Consider the following 18,970-nt stretch of genomic DNA (forward strand, 5'->3'; position numbering starts at 1 on the left):
TAGTCTTCGGGTCAGAAACGTGAACCGTGGGGTTCCTAGCCGAAGAAGTAGAAGCCGAGGACTTAGGTTTGCCAGGGCCTTTGCCCTTACTCTCGGCCTTAGCCGCTCGCTTTTTCTCACTATCAGACATGATGTCACGCGAGAAAAACAAACTACTGAAAATACACAAGTCTCTAGGACGTAAAACTTCAGCAGAATAAACTAGCACAAGGTACAAGTTACAAGCAGGTAATAGTGCTACTGGTCGACGCTAAAAGTCCGAGCACGGACCCAAACTAACCAGCAAAAAACACCACGTGTATGCGAAAAATGGCGACCAAAATGGCGGCCACGGCAACAAACTACCGAGCAAAATTCACAAGTCCGCGGACGAGAAAATTCTCAGCAGAATGGCAATGCAAACAACAACAAAATGGAACAATCTCACCGCTAGAAACAGCTATGAGCAGACGGGGAGCCGAGGCTGGTGGGTGTCAAGCAGACAGCAAACAACAGCCTAGGAGCGAAATCAAGCACGACCTGTCTCTCTGGCTGAAAGATGTCGAATGAGGGTGTCTCGTATTTGGTACGAGATCTGTGGCGTGATGCACGCTACGGGAGGCAACCCAGGGTAGCAAGCTTGCTACTTTTTTGCTTGGGTTGCTTCCCTTATACTATAGACGGGATAGCGTTTTTCAGTCTACCTAGCATCTCGACTGCGTCAATGCTAATATGTGACTCGGAGTAAGAATATGTAATTTAATGCACAATTGTTGTAGCACGGGCTAACACAGCAGCAGCACACCCACACCGCTCCCCCACCGCACACGCACCATCAGTAAGTGAGGCAAGCCTGCAAAGACAAGACGTGTGAGATAATGCACAATTGTTGTAGCACGGGCTAACACAGCAGCAGCACACCCACACCGCTCATGCATCATCAGTGAGGCAAGCCTGCAATGACAGCAATAAGTGTGAGACCAGGCCCAGCTTTTGTAGCACAGAGCAATAGAGCAACAGCACACCGACACCGCTCACCAACCGCACATGCACCATCAACGGGTGAGGCAAGCCTGCAATGATGAATGCATGTTGGGTGAGACAGTGGTGTAGTGGACTACCATATGAAAAAGAGTTTCAAAGAAAACTTCTCATTATAAACATAAACTTAAAATTCATTGCTTGCTTTAAAACACCATAAGCAAACTCATGCCAAAACACAGCAGTGCTGGAACAGGAAAAAATAGCACACTGGTTGAATAGGCCTCTAATAGTCCAGTCTCATACAAATTCTTTTACACCATAAAAGATTCCCGACAACACAAAAGTACATATGACATTTAAAAGAGTCTACGTGCAAGCCTTACCCAGGTATTCAGCGAGTTGTCTGATGCTGAGCAGAGTGCAGAGGAACAGCCCCAAAAACGTCAACATGGACAGCAAGGACTGCAAGTACAAGGCACAAGAGCCAGGCCTTTTTGTTATTTGTTTTGGTAAGACTTTGTGCATTAAGTCATAGACTCATACACATTTTTAACATTCAATTTCATATTCTGAAAGTCAATTGAATGAATGAAGGAACTGCCTATTACAAGTACAAAATAAAAGAACAAGAAGAAGCTTTCTTTTTCTCTTTCAAAAAAGAAGAGCTTTTAATATGAAAAATCAACCAGCTTTAAAATGTAACGATTTACCACACAAAATTATATTAGCTTTTCACACAACTCTTGATACTTTGGCTAAAATCAGTATACATTAAATCCTTGAAAAAATGTGGAAGTAGCATAGAAACCACTTCATGGAATCTAAGTACATGTACTGTACTTTACCCAACCTAACCACTCTGATATATAATAAAAAAACCCACCACACAGTTACTTCAGCTAACGCATGTTAACTCTGAAAACTATTTGTGTCTGAAAGTGGACTTACCAAAAAAGAGAGACTGAACAGTTCCATGAAGGGCATGCCAAGCAAAGTCAGGACAAAGTGCAGAGCAGGACCGCTGATGATGAAGGTGGCCACGATGGCCACGATGATGGGCTGCTGCAGGACGTTCAGGTCTTCGTCCACAGTCTCTGTCAGCTTGAACGAAGACGCTGCAGGCATCAGGTACAGTTGGAGGCACACGAACCTGTCAGACAGTAAGTTGCACATACTGTTGTACACTTTACTATATAATTATCACAGTAAAACCTCTAACTCTGACCCCTCCCAATAACAACACATACCATTTTCCGATCGACTTTCTGAGAACGGATGCCTCTCACAGTCACACTGCAATAGTCAAATTCCGAAAATAACACAGCCGGGTTTGTATTAGTTTGTGAAAGGATGAATACCCTTGCTTTTACTGGGACAAATATTGGAGGGGCCAATCACTAGCTAGGGGTGTGTCTGAAACATGTGGACAGGAGCACGTGTGAATTTATTTGTCTTAGAAAACGCAAGGGTATTCACTCTTTTACAACTATACAAATCTGACGAAATTATTTACGAACATCGTCTATTGACCCCAGAATAGTGACACTTTCCGTCTTCTGACAACCGACCACTAGTACATTGTCAAAAATATGAGTAAACATAGTAAAGCTCTGCATCCCTATTTCACTTGAAACACTGCTCAACAGAAGATTGGGCAGTTTATGGTTTGACGAATAGAAGTCCACATGACTGGGGCTGGGAAAGACACAAATATCTGCAAATATGGAGGAAAGGGTAATGACAGGCTCTACCCATGGGAGGACACCTTATTTTTCCTTTATTCATTTAACAAAAGTATACCTCCCACTTTGTCTCCTTTATTCATTTAACACAAGTATATCTCCCACTTTGTCTCCTTTATTCATTTAACACAAGTATATCTCCCACTTTGTCTCCTTTATTCATTTAACACAAGTATACCTCCCACTTTGTCTCCTTTATTCATTTAACACAAGTATATCTCCCACTTTGTCTCCTTTATTCATTTAACACAAGTATATCTCCCACTTTGTCTCCTTTATTCATTTAACACAAGTATATCTCCCACTTTGTCTCCTTTATTCATTTAACACAAGTATACCTCCCACTTTGTCTCCTTTATTCATTTAACACAAGTATACCTCCCACTTTGTCTCCTTTATTCATTTAACACAAGTATACCTCCCACTTTGTCTCCTTTATTCATTTAACACAAGTATATCTCCCACTTTGTCTCCTTTATTCATTTAACACAAGTATATCTCCCACTTTGTCTCCTTTATTCATTTAACACAAGTATACCTCCCACTTTGTCTCCTTTATTCATTTAACACAAGTATATCTCCCACTTTGTCTCCTTTATTCATTTAACACAAGTATATCTCCCACTTTGTCTCCTTTATTCATTTAACACAAGTATATCTCCCACTTTGTCTCCTTTATTCATTTAACACAAGTATACCTCCCACTTTGTCTCCTTTATTCATTTAACACAAGTATATCTCCCACTTTGTCTCCTTTATTCATTTAACACAAGTATATCTCCCACTTTGTCTCCTTTATTCATTTAACACAAGTATATCTCCCACTTTGTCTCCTTTATTCATTTAACACAAGTATATCTCCCACTTTGTCTCCTTTATTCATTTAACACAAGTATATCTCCCACTTTGTCTCCTTTATTAATTTAACAAAAGTATACCTCAGAAAAAACTCATGCTGTAAAGGAACATTTTTTGGAGACTCAACGGTGTCCACTTATCACAGGTATGATTGTACCAAATATGAAATTGGATACAATACCAAATTGTTTTCCCCAGATGATGTGTGTGTGTGGTAAACAACTACACACATACCCAGAGGTACATTTTGCATGCATTCAAATGCAAGAGTTCTTTCCTTGAATTAAGTCTGTTGTCTGCTACAATCCAACCATTCATGCTCATACACACGGACATTGTCAAACACAGACACATGCACACAGACACACACAAAGCAAGTCTTACGCGATGTAGATAAAGATGTAGGATAAGTCACTAGTGTAGAACCCACAGTACACACACACAGAAGAATCAAGCCCAGCTCGCCAGATAAGGATGAAGATGAAGGGCAACATGGCTTTCATAACCACAGTGGACAGCACCGGGGTAGGTGACCAGAACATACACTTACACACACACAGAAGCAGAAGAATCAAGGCCAGCTCACCAGATAAGGATGAAGATGAAGGGCAACATGGCTTTCATAACCACAGTGGACAGCACCCACGTGACCAGTGCACAGCACACGAATGGGTACAGTGAGAACAGCATCTGCTCTATTATCTGAAACATTAACCATAGCATTGCACACGCATCTGCAATCATTTTCCTTGTCAAAGCAAGCACCCCACAGCTAACACACAGATGCCCCCTGCCCCCCCCCCTCTCTCTCTCTCACACACACACACACACCAACTCTCTTTCAATCTCTCTCTCACAAGCAATTTGTATGCAGCTAACAAACAAGTTGTTGTTCGTGAGTGTGAATTACAGGTTTCCTAGTGTGGCTGAGATTTATTTTCAATTTTCTGAAAACAGAAAGTATGACATCTTCAAAAACATTATGAACAAAAACTCAAAATGGGGCACAGCCACAGACAGTAATACATCTGCACAGTTAAAGGCACAGTACGCCTCCCGTAAACCATCACAGATACTGTCAGGCTTTTACACACAGTACAAACACCCTTCCATTTGAACACTCACCGAACGGGAACATCCTAGGTGCCCTATGTAAAGAGCGAGCAATTTTCAAAGAATTTATTTTTCGGATTGAGACCATCTCAATCGGACCCATCCTGAACTCAGGTCAAAAATGAGTTACTTCCCTTCAACTGGCGACAGCCGTGGAGCTATGATTGTGCGTTTTGGCGCTAGACCTAACTTTTAAAATCTAAATAATAGATTGACAGCTTGTTACACAAACATTCTTAAATCATAAAAGAATTATTTTTTCATCAAGACAAGATCAGTACAATTCGAAGTTTTGAAAGTTTGAAAAAATAAAAGTCCGGAAGCAGGGTCACGCAAGGTTGTGGTTTTCATAGCAGACGACGGGTTATAGGCAGTCAAAAGCCATCGCTCGAGTTCTTATGAACCACATTCGTTTGTTTCGTGAAAAGTCAGAGGTACACAATAACGTGCTATTGCAGATAAGCTCACAGCGAGCCGCATTCAAATTACAAACTGACGACTGCATTGTGAAAAGGGGAAACTGGATCACACGGGTTCACGATGGCTCAGTGGTAAGATAAACCACGCAAAAATAAATTCTTTGAAAATTGCTCGCTCTTTACGTAGGGCACCTAGGATGTTCCCGTTTGGTGAGCGTTCAAATGGACGGGTGTTTGTACTGTGTGTAAAAGCCTGACAGTATCTGTGATGGTTTACGGGAGGCTTACTGTGCCTTTAATGCGAATAATTATCAAAAAAATTGAAACTCATGAAATGTAGCCTTGAAAACAAAAATATGTTTTCTGTTTACAGTTTCAAGTTTTTAATTTAAAATACCCACTTAAAGTGGAGAATAAGTCGCTCTTGGGCAGCCAAATGATGGTAATTACATGTAATATCTTAAAATGTAGCCAACTACAACAGTTCATGTACTCACAGCACACATGGCTGACTCCTCCTTGCGGAAGGCAACAAACTGGAGGATGACCCAGCCCCCAGTCATGATGAAGAACAAGTTGATCAACAGGATCAGAAACAAGTTGTACCTGGACAGCCTGCAATGCACATCACACACAACATAAATATATCCATGCAAAAAGAAAGTCTAACAGTAGGTTTTCATTCTCAGTTTATTCTATTTTCTTTGAATCAGCTATAACATGTGCTTGTGTCATGCTAATACATCATGAAATTCTTTGCACAACTGCCACAAAGCATAACAATGTACTGGGTGATTGTTCACATTTCCTGTTTTCAAGAGCTTTGAGATTTAACACTTTCACTTTGCCTTGATTTTGATAGTACATGTGTACATGTATTTTAAAATATGTTTACTCACCATATTAAAGGGAGAACAGTTCCAACTATTAGGATGTGACAAGGGATGAACAGCAGAGTAAACACAACCACACATCTGAAACACAAGAAAACATTGGGTCATGCCATTGTTTAATTCTCATATGGTGGTGAACTGTGACCCTTCCTGTTGTCTACATTTAGAACACTTACATCCCCTTCGTTTCCTAACACTTCCAAAGAAAAGGTCCAGAATCATCATGGTTACTTGTACTTTCCTAAACTTCTGTCCCCCTAAAAATGGATACATGCACAAAGTCACATACACACAGATCAGAAACCAGTTTTCCTCAGTGAATACTATGAAAACAAGAAGAGCGAATGCTCATAATAATAATCTATGACTCACCTTTGTCATAAGTTCTAGAATAAATTAATCAGAAAAAGTTATCTGCTGCTCTAACTCCATAAAACTTCAAAGAAATGATAATTTTCTTCTGACTGATCCAAATCAAGCCCATTATGACATTGAAATTTGACAATGATCAACCAGACTTATGTCTGGAGGTTATCCAACCCTTGAAGTTTGTTAATTTCAAAGATTAAGCATAAAAAACAAAAAAAAGTTTTTCAATTTGGACCCAAACTTGACCTCACTGTGACCTTGACATTTGTCAAGGGTCAACCAGACTTGGGTCATGTTCGGGGGTCATCAAACTGTAGCAGCTCTAGCTAGCTTCATAAACATTGGAGAACTATTTTATTTTTTTTCATTTTATGACCCTGCCATGAAATTTAAATTTGACGAGGGTTAACCAAACTTGGATCATGTCTGGGGGTTATACATGTAAAACTTAACCCAAGTTTGACAACTTTTAAAGCTCTATCTTCAAAAGCGTTGATGAAAGTGATAATTTTCCATTTTATGACTCGGAATTTACCCGCCATAACCTTGATAATGTGATGAGGATCAACCAAACTTGAATCATGTTTGGAGGTTGTCAGATCTTAGAAGTGTATGAAGTTTCAAAGCTTGAGCTTCAAAACATCTGAGAAACCCTAACGTTGTTTTTGTGTGTTCTCATCTGGCAGAGGAATACACAAGCACTGCTCATTTTAAACCATAATTCATTGATTACTTGGCTCAGCCGAAAACTACACATATGTTAGGGTTAGTCTAAACCTTGTATATATATATCTATCAGATTGCACTGAACAGATCTTTCGCATTACAAAGCTTGTAAGCATGTAGTCTTGAAAAATCCGCTCAGTAAGTCAGTGGCACATTCATTTAGTGTGTTTCAATCATCATAAGCTATAATCTCTCACTGTTACTGTTAGTAGTGTGGCTGGAACATTTGTATGCATGGTTCAAAATTACTCTGGATCTGCCTACAAGGTGAATTCACACAGGCACAGAGCAAAACAACTGAGCAGACCTTTTTGCCTGGTTCAAAACCACTGGGCATCTCTATCACATGAACTCACAGTCACACATACATAAACACACACATAAACACACAGTTTAACAAGTCAAAGTGAACAGACCTTTTACTGACATCTTCACCCATCTGTGCCATAAGAGCGATGATCATACCTCCAATGCTCACCATTAGAAGCAGCCTGCAAAATATGTAACAATTAAAAATGAAGCCATTAGAGAAAGGGAGAATGTACGTTCTGGCTCACCGATTCCGACAGACCCTAAATATTAACGCAAAATAGGCTTCTGGACTAAACTTTTACTAAAATGAAACATGCGACAAAATCAGAAAAATACTGCATAAATCCATACAAAAAAAAATACAGTAAAGTAAGGTTGTTTTGAACCAATGCCGGGTCTGTCGGAATCAGTAACCCAGAACGTACATTCTCCCTTTCTCTTATACAACATTCTTAAGCTCAATACGCTCTCTCATTTACAAACTTTACTTCATATGTTCTTTCACTGTTAGAATTATATCTGATACATGCAATGTGACTGTCTAAACGAATAGTTAACTCTTTACAAGTGATTCTATTTTTACTTTTTCTTCCCGTCCTATTTGAATCCCCTTTTTTAAAAACTGCTTTTTCAGATCTTCTATATCGATTGGCTTGTTATATTCAGCTCGTGTTTTTGTTTGAATACTTGCTTTCTTACTTTTGTAGTCATCAAAGTCTGTTTGTATCTGTTTGAATTCTTCGTCAGAAACTTTTGAATCTTCAAGTGCTTTACTGATAGACAGTTTTAGGCTAGACAATTTTGATGATGCAAGAGTGGAAATGGATTCGTGTTTTTCAAGCTTTTTCACAATTTTTTTCATTATAGCTGATGCTATAAATGATAAACCACCAACTGCTGCTGCGACACCACCTAGGATTAGAGAAACTGGAGTCCCTACTCCGGTAGCTAACAGAATTGTTCCCGTTACACCTGCAGCTGATGCAAGGATAGTAGAACCAGTGCTGGCATTAGAAAGGCTGTTGTAAGTTGTTGAGTACTTACGTCTAGCGCGAGAATATTTTTCTAATTCATCTTCTAGTTGTTTTTGTATATTACTAATGTGTGCCAGTCTGAATTGTTGACTTTCTGCTGCACTTTCATCAATATTAGGATAAAGCTTCACACTGCTAGTCATCTTTTTAATGCAAAATATAAAATATTTATCTTAATTCTCACTGGCCAGTGTTTCTGCTAAGCTTTGAAGCTGTTCATTGCTTAACACCTTATCTGTATAGTAGAAAGCAATCAAATCAAGATAAGTAAGATTAATACTTCTTATTTCTGTTAAATTATTTATATCTGCGTTAACAACAACATTTTGGTTTGACGTCTGTTTTTTTATTGTGTTAGAATCCTTTTGAACAGCAATAAATACTCTGACTTCTTCAACATTTAATGGTCTCCAGTTGAGATTTATTCCTCTCATTAGAACAGTGTTTGTGGTTTCTTCCCTTTTCCTGACAACTATATCAAATATCATAGTTGCATTCTGCCCTATTGGAAGCTTGGGTATAAAATCGACAATGGTGTCAGCGTCCTTTTCAACACTTTGTTTTCTGTGAATGAGATAGTTGTTCTTATGGAAAGGTTTAACTGCAACTTCTCCCCTGCTGTTAATCGCAGGAACAAGGCTAACAATTAGTGGTTTAGCATTGATTGACTTACGGAATGTGTCGTCTTTTCCAACAAGAGTGTATGGACTCACAAATTCAAACTTCATTTCCCAGTCAATCTTTTTCATAACAGGACTAAGTACCCATTTTTTATTCTGATGTTTCCACATGTAGAATGTGTCATCGACAATTGGATCAGGTACATTAACATCACGGATTTGACCTAGTTTGAGGAATCTTGGTTTCTTTTCATCGTCGATTTCCTTTCTCTTGTAATGACCAGTGTCTGTAAACTCGAATGCATACACTGCACCAACTTCAGCATTGCTCTCAAAGTCGATAGCGTCTGCTAAATCTTTCAACTCTATAGTTGAACATGCAACAGGATAAGCTATTGTAGGTCCACTCGACATTTTAATACTCAATATTTTATGGAACTATTTCCAATGTAATGTTAAACAAACAATCAACTGGTTGTCCACTTTGATTTTTCAGATCAATGTGTAGGAATTCATGACACCCTTCCTCCAAGTCCTTGAACTGAAGTGTCTTAAATGTTGGCACGTGCATTTTACAAAAAGAGGCATCACTCGGTGGAAGAATCCTAAGCAGATCAGAACGCTGATCATTAAACAGATTATAGGATGTGTTAAGCTCTCTCATGTGAACAAACAGTACACTGTTAACATCCATGTCAATGGGACGTGTTCCCTTGTATATTTTTGTAATTCCAAGCATATCAAGGAGTTTGGTTGGAAACTCAACGTTTACTTCTCTAGTTTTAGGCATAGTAAGAGTAGCAATGAGACTTGCATGATTTAAACTCGCTGTAATACCTACTGGAGCAAACAATTCTTTCTCTAAAGTGCAGAAGTCATAGTAACCATCTTCTACAGAATGTGTTTTACCATTAATTCTAACCCAGTTGTTAGCCTTTTTTTTACTGATATTATACCAAGTAACCTTGTACATAATTTCATGCAGTGCAACTTTCATTCCTCCATTTTGATTGTTGATAGGGTTTGCAAGTTTAACTGGCACACCAGTCTTCACATTTGTTAGTGTGATAAACATTTTTTATTCAACAACAAAAATGATTCAGTATAAATTCAACAAAGACGTTAAATACAAAACTGGACCATATTACAATCCAAAGACTATTTCTTTCCATGAGTTGGACTTTGCTGTAACAGAAACAGAATCCATTCGCGTTAAAGTGCCTGACCCATTCCATTCTTACCTAAATCCCCCAATCAAAAATGATAGTGTTCCAAAGATGTGGAACTCTCACCCAATTCAGTTCTATCAGAATCAGTTAAACTTTGCAATATTCTGTGCAACCACAGGATGTGGAGTGTCCTATGCAGACCACATGAATAATTCAAACTTACTGACAAAGTGTGTGTACACATTTCACGTTTACTATCAGTGCAGGAGAATCTTGTCTGAACTTCAGGCACCAATGCCGCATGAAAAGAGCTGGAACCCATTCAACAATAGGATAAACATGAAAGTGTATGAGCGTCTCTGCAATGAATTCAATATAGATTTTAAGACCGACTTTAGGCAAAAGCAAGACAAAAACCATGGCATGGGAACACTATATTTATGGGGTGTCCACAGGAGGTATAATTTTGATTACTGGCCAGGTCATACATCTTTTTCTTCAAATGTGCAGGTACAGTTAGGATCAATAGAACAAGAGCACCACAATGCATGGACTACTTTTATATTAGACACCGGCAAAGGTTTCACTGGATCAGGTGTTGAAAGGATCAATGAATCTATCCGAACATATGCGTGGTGCTTGCTAGGCTCGCAGGCACAGACACGATCAAACATAATGAGAACAAGCACAGGGTTTGGTGCACAGAAACAGTTGTTATCAAATTTAGAAGATGTCATAAACTCTGCAGTTGATCTGCCTTCCAGCATCAAAAGGTATCAAGACTCTCTCCGTTATGCAAGATCAAAAGTTGACTTTGCTGTTGGTAACGGCCTTTACATGTTACCTTCTGATCTCCAGCTGCAGATTGGAACAATAACAAATTATAACAATGAAATCATTATTGCTAGTGACACCCAGCCGCTTGGAAAGGGTGAAGAACTGAATTCAGAAATCAGAACGATGTTACAGCCATATCACAATGAACAGAAACAAAGCGTGACAAGTGAAGATCACGCTGCAGGTGAAGATCATTCTGTCACTAGTGATGATCAAGCTGTTAGTATTAGTGATGATCATGAATCGCAGAAGACTGCTCTAGTAATTGGTGGAGTGGGTGTAGGCTTACTTTTGCTTTATTCTCGTTAGCAGAACACCTGCAATTAAAACTATTAGAGTCCAGAGATGTTCAGCCATGAAACCAACAACTTTACCTGCAAAAGATAACAGCCAGCTAACAATTGAACCAATGATTCCTGGAAGTGCATCCAAAGCTTTTGCTGCTAGTTTCTTTAATAGTTCTGCAATGTGTTTGAGTTGTTTCTTTACCCATCCCGGATCAGATGGAGATGAAGGTGAAGGTGGAGGTGGAGGTGTGACAGTGCCACCTGTGAGTGTTAACACTAATGTGCTTATTGCAAATCCTAACGCAGTTAGTATACTAGCTATTGTGATTCCCTGCTCTCTGAAAAGCGTTCTAATTCTTTCAGCAAGAGTTGTGTCTTCGTAAAGGATTCTTTGAATTGTATTTTTTATTCTGCTGACCTGTGTTCTCAGTTGTTCTCTATTGTTACTTAGAACTTCTAACCTTATGGCTTTCTCCTCCTGCAAATCTTTTAAACGCTTAGAAATTCTGTTTTTTACTTCTTGTTCTAGGTTCAAATCATCAGCATCAGCAAGTTTTTGTTTCTCTTTGTTTATATCTTCATCCAGCTGACCTAGTTTTGACAGATTATTTGCTATTTCACCTCTGATGGTTTGTAGTGATTGATTAAGGGCTTCTATTTCTCTCATAGGTAATAGTTCATGTGGAGTCTTCAGTGAAGTTTCCTCAGAAAAAGAAGTCTCTATCTCTTGTATAAGTTGATCAGCCTCATCTGCAAGTTTATTAAGATCTTGCAATGGAACAGATTCTATTTGAGTAGCAGTTGGTAGTCCTAGTTCTGCTTGTTGAAGTAAGGAAACAACATGGGAAGGTGATGACCGTGTGCTAGGCACAATATCTAATTGCCTAAGTCGATTAGCAGTAAGTTTTTGTTTTAGTGAAACTTTTGATAGAAACTTAGCAGGATTAGATTTATATGTAAGTTGGACTTTTTCTCCTTTATCGCTAGTTGTATATAAATGATTTGCTTCCATTTTGAACTGGTTTGGATCTAAAACATCAGGTTCTTCTCCTAAACTTTTGTAGAAATCTCTAACTTTACCTTCCAGAAGTTCATGTCGTGCCACCTCATAATGCAGTGAATGATGGTAGGGAACCAAAGGGATTGCTTCGCTCATGTCGTCCGCTGGCTCAAATAAATCTTCAAATCCACCTTCTGCCATTTGTAACTTATTTTTTATTTTGAAAATAAAAAAAGATGGCACAATCGTTCGGTTCTGTTCTTGATCCTTACAGAAGGCTGAAAGAACCTCTCGGGGTAAAAGGAATAAGGCAAACAGTTATAGTTACAAATAATCCTTCTACTATTGATCAGAATGAAATACTTACTGTTAGGTTTCCTAATCTAGGTAAGAACGATGTTATTGTACCAGGCACTGTAAGACTATCATTCAAATTAGAATTAGAATCTGGCTCAGATGAAAATAGGACTTTGGCTTATAATGTAGGAAGAGCAATTGTGAGGAAGATTACTGTCAAACTGGAAGGGCGGGAAGTGATGTCATTGAATAATGCAGATGTATTTTTAGTTTATGCAGATAATTGGTTAACTGACAATGAAAAGAAAAACAGAGTGTTTCAAGGGATTCAGTCAGACAATGGGATAAAAGTTAGAATAGGAGCCGGAGATAAAGCTGACAACAAAAAAGATAACGCTGTCAATGTTGCTTTTGGAAACAAATTTTGTATTCCACTTGACTTTGAACTCATAAATTCACATCCTCCCTTCTATCAAGGAGCATTGCGTGACAGGCTGTCATACGACCTGACTTTCAATAGTTATGATCGTGTTATGCTTTCACAAGACCCGGAAGCAAAGTATAAGGTGTCTGGAATTTCTTTAGAGTTTGATGTTGTAAACCATCCTGAACTGGCTAGACTTATAGAAAATCAGTACAGTTCTAAGCTGCCTATCTATTATGAAAGAGTGTTGAATCACAGTACACTTTCAAAAAGCCAGGCTGATCCAATCTGGAACATTAACTTGAATACACCAGCTAGGTCAATGAAGGGAATACTTATGTTGTTTGAGGAACCAAAAGATTCATATGAAAGGCAAATAGAAAAGTTTTACAATCCACTAATCAATAGAGTATATTGCACAATTGAAGGGCAGCCAAACCAAATATTTGCATCTGGCATGCTGCCATACCAACACTATGATGAAGCAAGAAAGTACTTTACTGGAGGAAGATTGAAAGACCCAACATCTGATCTTGTGGCTAAAGATCTACATTTACACGGTGTTGGCGTAGAAGATTTCTTGACAAATAAATATGCGTTATGGCTGGATCTCAGAACAACTGACGACAACAAACTGCATGGAAGTGGAAGGCGAATTGAAAACGGATCAGAAGGAATCACAATACAAATTGAAAAGGAAGTAGGGAGTAGTAGTAAATCAGTTAAGATCTACGTGTTTGTTGTGTCAGATGCGCAGTTAAACATCTCTGAAAGCAGATTACAGGATATTGTTTATTGAACGTGTTAAAATGAAGTATCTAGATTTTCTTCCAAAAGATCCACACTGTTCTTTGATTTGTGGGGCAACAGGTTGCGGCAAAACAAGATATGTTTTGGATTTATTACAGACTGTTTACATAAATCACTTTGAACACATAGTCATATTCTGTCCAACCATAAAGCATAACAGAACATACAAGGAGAGAAAATTCATATGGTCTGATCAAAATATATTTATTGTAAATCCTTCTGATCGTCTAAATGTTTGCTTGGAGCATTATTTCGATCTTTTTCAGAACACGCCAACACTGTTTATTATTGATGACTGTGCAGCAGAACGTGACATTGTTAGAAAGAAAAGTGCACTAGCAAAGCTTGCATTCAGTGGACGACATGCATTAATATCAGTTTGGATATTAACACAAAAATACAATGCAGTTCTGAAAGACTTTAGAGAGCAACTCAAAACAATAACATTGTTCTATTCAAAGGACCGTGACAGTTTTGAAGAGTGCCTTCGAGAAAATGATGTCATTGAAAACAAACAGGAGAGAGAAAGAATAAAGAATAATCTGAAATCTTCTAAGCACTCGAAACTGGTTTTAAAAACTGATCAACCAGTTCAGTATGTATGTTTGTAGAAATCCTTGCTAAGTTCTTGTCAAGTTCTTACTCAAGTTCTTGTCAAGTTCTTACTCAAGTTCTTGTCAAGTTCTTACTCAAGTTCTTACTAAGTTCTTACCCAAGTTCTTACACAAGTTCTTGTTAAGTTCTTACTAAGTTCCTACCTAAGTTCTTACTCAAGTTCTTGTTAAGTTCCTACCTAAGTTCTTGTTAAGTTCCTACCTAAGTTCTTACTCAAGTTTAATTACTAGATTTTAATTTTATTCTGCATCAAAATAAAATGAACTGTGATGAATTGCTGATGCAGACTGCTACAGATATTGAAATCTGTGACAGTAGGACTATACCTGATAAAAAAGAAAGATTGTATTCACTTGCTGTTTGTGGAAAAACAAAACACTACCTTGGGCAGCAGTTAACTGTGGAAGAAGTACAACATCTTTCCTCAGAAGATATAGAAAAGTATCATGGACGGTATGAATCAGTGCTTGGTTCTAAGATGGTTAGAAGTATTGGACAGACTGTTATAGGTTTGTACACAAAGATTTTTGGACATTTTACACCTCTCGACTCGGAGGAAGACTTAACACATGATCTAACTCATGACCCTGTTGTTTCCAAGTCCCTCGAATCTCTTGCCTGTGGCCTGTATTATCGATTTGGTGCTTTATTAGTACCATTTGTTGCTGGATTAATTACTTTCAAACACATTAATTTTCAGAATAAAAAAGATGACAGATCAGTTGAAGCAGACAGTGGAGCAGACGAAAATACCAGAAGTGAACACAGTGACAAAGAAACCTGGTAGAGTAGAAGCAGGAAAAAAACTAGCCGAATGGAACAGACAAAAAAAGTTAAATCAAAAGGCAAAGCAGAACATTATGTATGAAGTTGAGCAGACACCAAACATTCCTGAAGTGACTAAGGTCACACAAACTGATCAAGAATTAAAATCTTCATTTCTATCATACAGAAAAGTAGCTGTAGCAGCTGTTGTTGGAGGAGGTGGATACTTGCTTTACAAACTTTGGCAAGGCAAATATAAAGTGTCAGAAAGACCAAAATCAGAAACACCAAAATCAGAAACACCAAAACCAACAAACAAAGCAGTACAAACAATAACAAAGCCCACAGTAGTACCTGCAGTGGATTCATTTCATATGGAATAATTTTAATATTTTAATTTTGATAACATAAAAATGAGTTCTGAAAAGACAATAGTTAATCTGTTTTATCACGCTGCAGTGATTGGAGGCTTGAGTGTAGGTTACACAATGCTGGGTAAAAGTCTCCTCAGAATGAAACCAGCCGACTTGGGAAAGTTAGACTTCGAAGACGGTGCTAAACTAATTGGTGTTGTGACAGCTTCCTTTGCAACAAAAGACTTCCTGGTGAAGCAAGGAATTATTCCAGAAAATATAAACATGTAAGACAATAAAATGGCTAGCTTGGTTATGGTGGTGGGAGGTGCGATTGTAAATGCGCTTGCATTTTCTGGCAGCAACTATTTGTTTTCTAAACTGCAAAATGGTGAAGAGAGGGAAAGGCACAACAAAGCCATGGAACAACTGGCGAAAGCACAGGATGAATACGAGAAGAAACGAATTGCGCAGTTAGACTTTATGAATGATAAACTCAGGCAGCAAGGACATGCAAACAAAACCTTTGACAATGTTGATGCAGCCATTCAAGAATACTATCTTGTAACTGGAAAGAAAATGAAGACAAGTGCTCCTCCAAAACTGGGTGACTTTTATCAGCCTACAGAAGAGCAGAAGGTGGGCGAGATTGTTTTCATTGTTATTGGTATGGCTGTTGTTTACTTTATTGCGCGTGCTGTCAAATCTTAATATTCTGTCATTTAAAAAACCATGAGTGATGCTTTGTTATCTAAAATATATTATTCCCCAAAAGGATACTGGAAAGGAAGAACTGCTATTGACAAGCTCAGTGACGCAGCAGGTGTTTCTCAAGATATAGCAAAGAAATGGTTGTCAAAGCAGGCAGTTTGGCAGATCTATTTACCTGCACCAAGAAAAATTACACGACCACACTTTGTTAACATTAAACCGAATGACACTCATCAAATAGACCTGCTGTATTTACCGCACGACACAGTCAGAAGGAAGAAATATAAGTATGCACTGACTGTAGTTGATGTTGCAACAAGATACAAAGATGCTGAACCGTTGACAGAGAAAAGTGCTATAGCTACAGCTGTTGCCCTGCAAGAAATTTACAGACGTGGACCACTAAAGTATCCCAGAATGATTCAGTGCGATGATGGTAAGGAGTTTAAAGGAGCTGTCAACCAGCTTCTTTTAAAACATCATGTTACAGTGAAGAGAGGTATTCCAGGAAACCACAGGTCACAGGCTATTGTTGAGAGCTTTAACAAACAGTTGGCAGAAAAACTGTTTTCATATCAGTACCATCAGGAATTTTTGGACACAGAAAGTAAATTGCGTAACACTGAATGGGTCAAAAGATTACCATCAGTACTTAGAGCAATGAATCTGGAGGTATTTAAAGCTACAGGGTTAAGACCAGTTGATGCAATCAAACAGAAAACAATACCTGTTGCTCCAAAGTCAACAACACCAGTGGCATTACTACCTTTCAATCAGAAAGTCAGATATTTATATGCACCCGGTGAAGCTGAGGGTGACAGCAGGAAGCGTGCAACGGATCCAATCTGGAGTATTGACATTCATGAAATCAAGAGAGTAGTAGAGACAAATCCACCTATATATTACTTGAGAGAACCAGCACCGCAAAGAGCCTTTGTAAAAGAGGAATTACAATTAGTTCCACGTGGTACAAATGTTAAATGATTTTTTATTTCAGATTTTATAGTGTTAACAAAAATGGAAGCTCTGAGAAAGAATTCTAAGCAACTTCATTTTTTTAATTTATATTTTTATTTTGAGTTATAAAATCAAACTCACAGCGATGGAAGACTCTGTATTAGAATCTTTATCGACAGTATTTGACACCGTTGAATTACAAGTAACGGATCCTCAAAATGTGCAGTCCAGTGTGCAAGACGCCATTGAACAAATTCCAAACAATTTGTTGATTGAACCTCCAGTAAAAGTGCAGATAGTCAGTTTAATAAAATACAAAACAGTCAGTGATGAGGTGCTAGAAGTTCATGTTTCAACCAGACAACTAGCACTTAATTCTATGGCAGAATTGAATGGAAACTGGGCAGATGAAATGATGAAACGGTTTGAGCAAGCTGCAGAGGATGCAAAGATGAAAGGATCCGGATGGTCAGAAGGTGAAATTATAAAAATAGAATTGAAGCTAAGTAAATTTGCCCCCATCAGAGGTAGAAGTTACATACCTTTACCTCCTGCTCTTGTCAAAAAACGTGCTGTGCTGAACATAAAGAATGATGATGACAAATGTTTTTTGTGGTGTGTTCTGGCAAGACTGTACAGTGTAAAGAAAAATGCAGAAAGAGTGTCTAATTATCATGCATACAGAAATAAACTAAACTTTACTGGTATTGAATTTCCTGTCAGCATTACAAGCATTGACAAATTTGAACAGCAAAACAAACCCATCACCGTAAATGTTTACACGTGGGATGAGGAAGATGAACTGAAACCAGTCAGAATATCAAAGAACTCACCAACGATTGGTGATTGTGATACTAACCATGTTGACATGTTACTAATGACTGATGGTGTAAAATATCATTACACTTTGATTCGTACAATGAGTAGACTGATGGCGAGCACAAGCAATCACAATAGTAAACAAGACTTTTGTAGGCGATGTCTCTTGCGTATTCCATCAATTCATGCAGCACTTATACACAAGCAACATTGTAAGAGCGTTGATGATGCGGTTGTGAAGTTAACAACACCACCGCCAGACAGCAAAGTGTATTTTAAGAATGTATGCAAACTACAGAAAAATCCTTATGTTGTTTATGCTGACTTTGAATCTATCATTGTGCCATATGAAGGACCTTTACCAAAAGACCTACCTAAAACAGTAACTCTAAGTAATCATCAAGTCTGTTCATATGCATTTATTGTTGTTAGTTCAGATGGTAAACATTCTAAACCGCAATTGTACAGAGGACCTAATGCAGCAAAGAACTTCTTACAGCAAATGAACCAAGTGCGAAATGACTGCTCCAAACAACTGAATCTTTCAGACATTGTTATGAAACCTGAAGACCAAGAACAGTTTAACTCTACCACACAGTGTTGGATATGCGAACAAAGTCTAACACCAAACACAGACAATCCAATAGTAAGAGATCATGATCATGTAAGTGGGCAGTTCCGAGGAGCAGCACACAGCAAATGTAATCTACAATTAAAGTTTGATCCTAAGACTTGGAAGCTTCCAATCTTCTTCCATAACTTGCGCGGTTATGATTCACATCTGATCATGCAGGCAGTAACTGATGAATACAAAGCAAGATGCATTGCGCAGTCTTCAGAAAAGTACATGGCCTTTACTCTGAATAGTTTACACTTC

The 18,970-nt window shown here is 38.3% G+C and overlaps 1 protein-coding gene across 1 annotated transcript in view; it reads right to left on the minus strand.

Annotated features, from left to right (window-relative positions):
- The window catches only part of LOC138962466 (uncharacterized), a 46,087-nt gene that overhangs the window by 20,382 nt on the left and 6,735 nt on the right, over nucleotides 1-18,970 (minus strand). The window contains exons 3-8 of the mRNA XM_070334292.1: nucleotides 7,500-7,574; nucleotides 5,995-6,069; nucleotides 5,593-5,710; nucleotides 4,150-4,265; nucleotides 1,912-2,113; nucleotides 1,347-1,425 (exon numbers count right to left, since the gene is read on the minus strand). Of these exons, the coding sequence (XP_070190393.1) occupies nucleotides 1,347-1,425; nucleotides 1,912-2,113; nucleotides 4,150-4,265; nucleotides 5,593-5,710; nucleotides 5,995-6,069; nucleotides 7,500-7,574 (665 nt within the window). The remainder of the gene's footprint in view (nucleotides 1-1,346; nucleotides 1,426-1,911; nucleotides 2,114-4,149; nucleotides 4,266-5,592; nucleotides 5,711-5,994; nucleotides 6,070-7,499; nucleotides 7,575-18,970) is intronic.

The sequence above is a fragment of the Littorina saxatilis genome, linkage group LG3 (assembly GCF_037325665.1).
Source record: "Littorina saxatilis isolate snail1 linkage group LG3, US_GU_Lsax_2.0, whole genome shotgun sequence".
Taxonomy (NCBI): Eukaryota; Metazoa; Mollusca; class Gastropoda; order Littorinimorpha; family Littorinidae; genus Littorina; species Littorina saxatilis.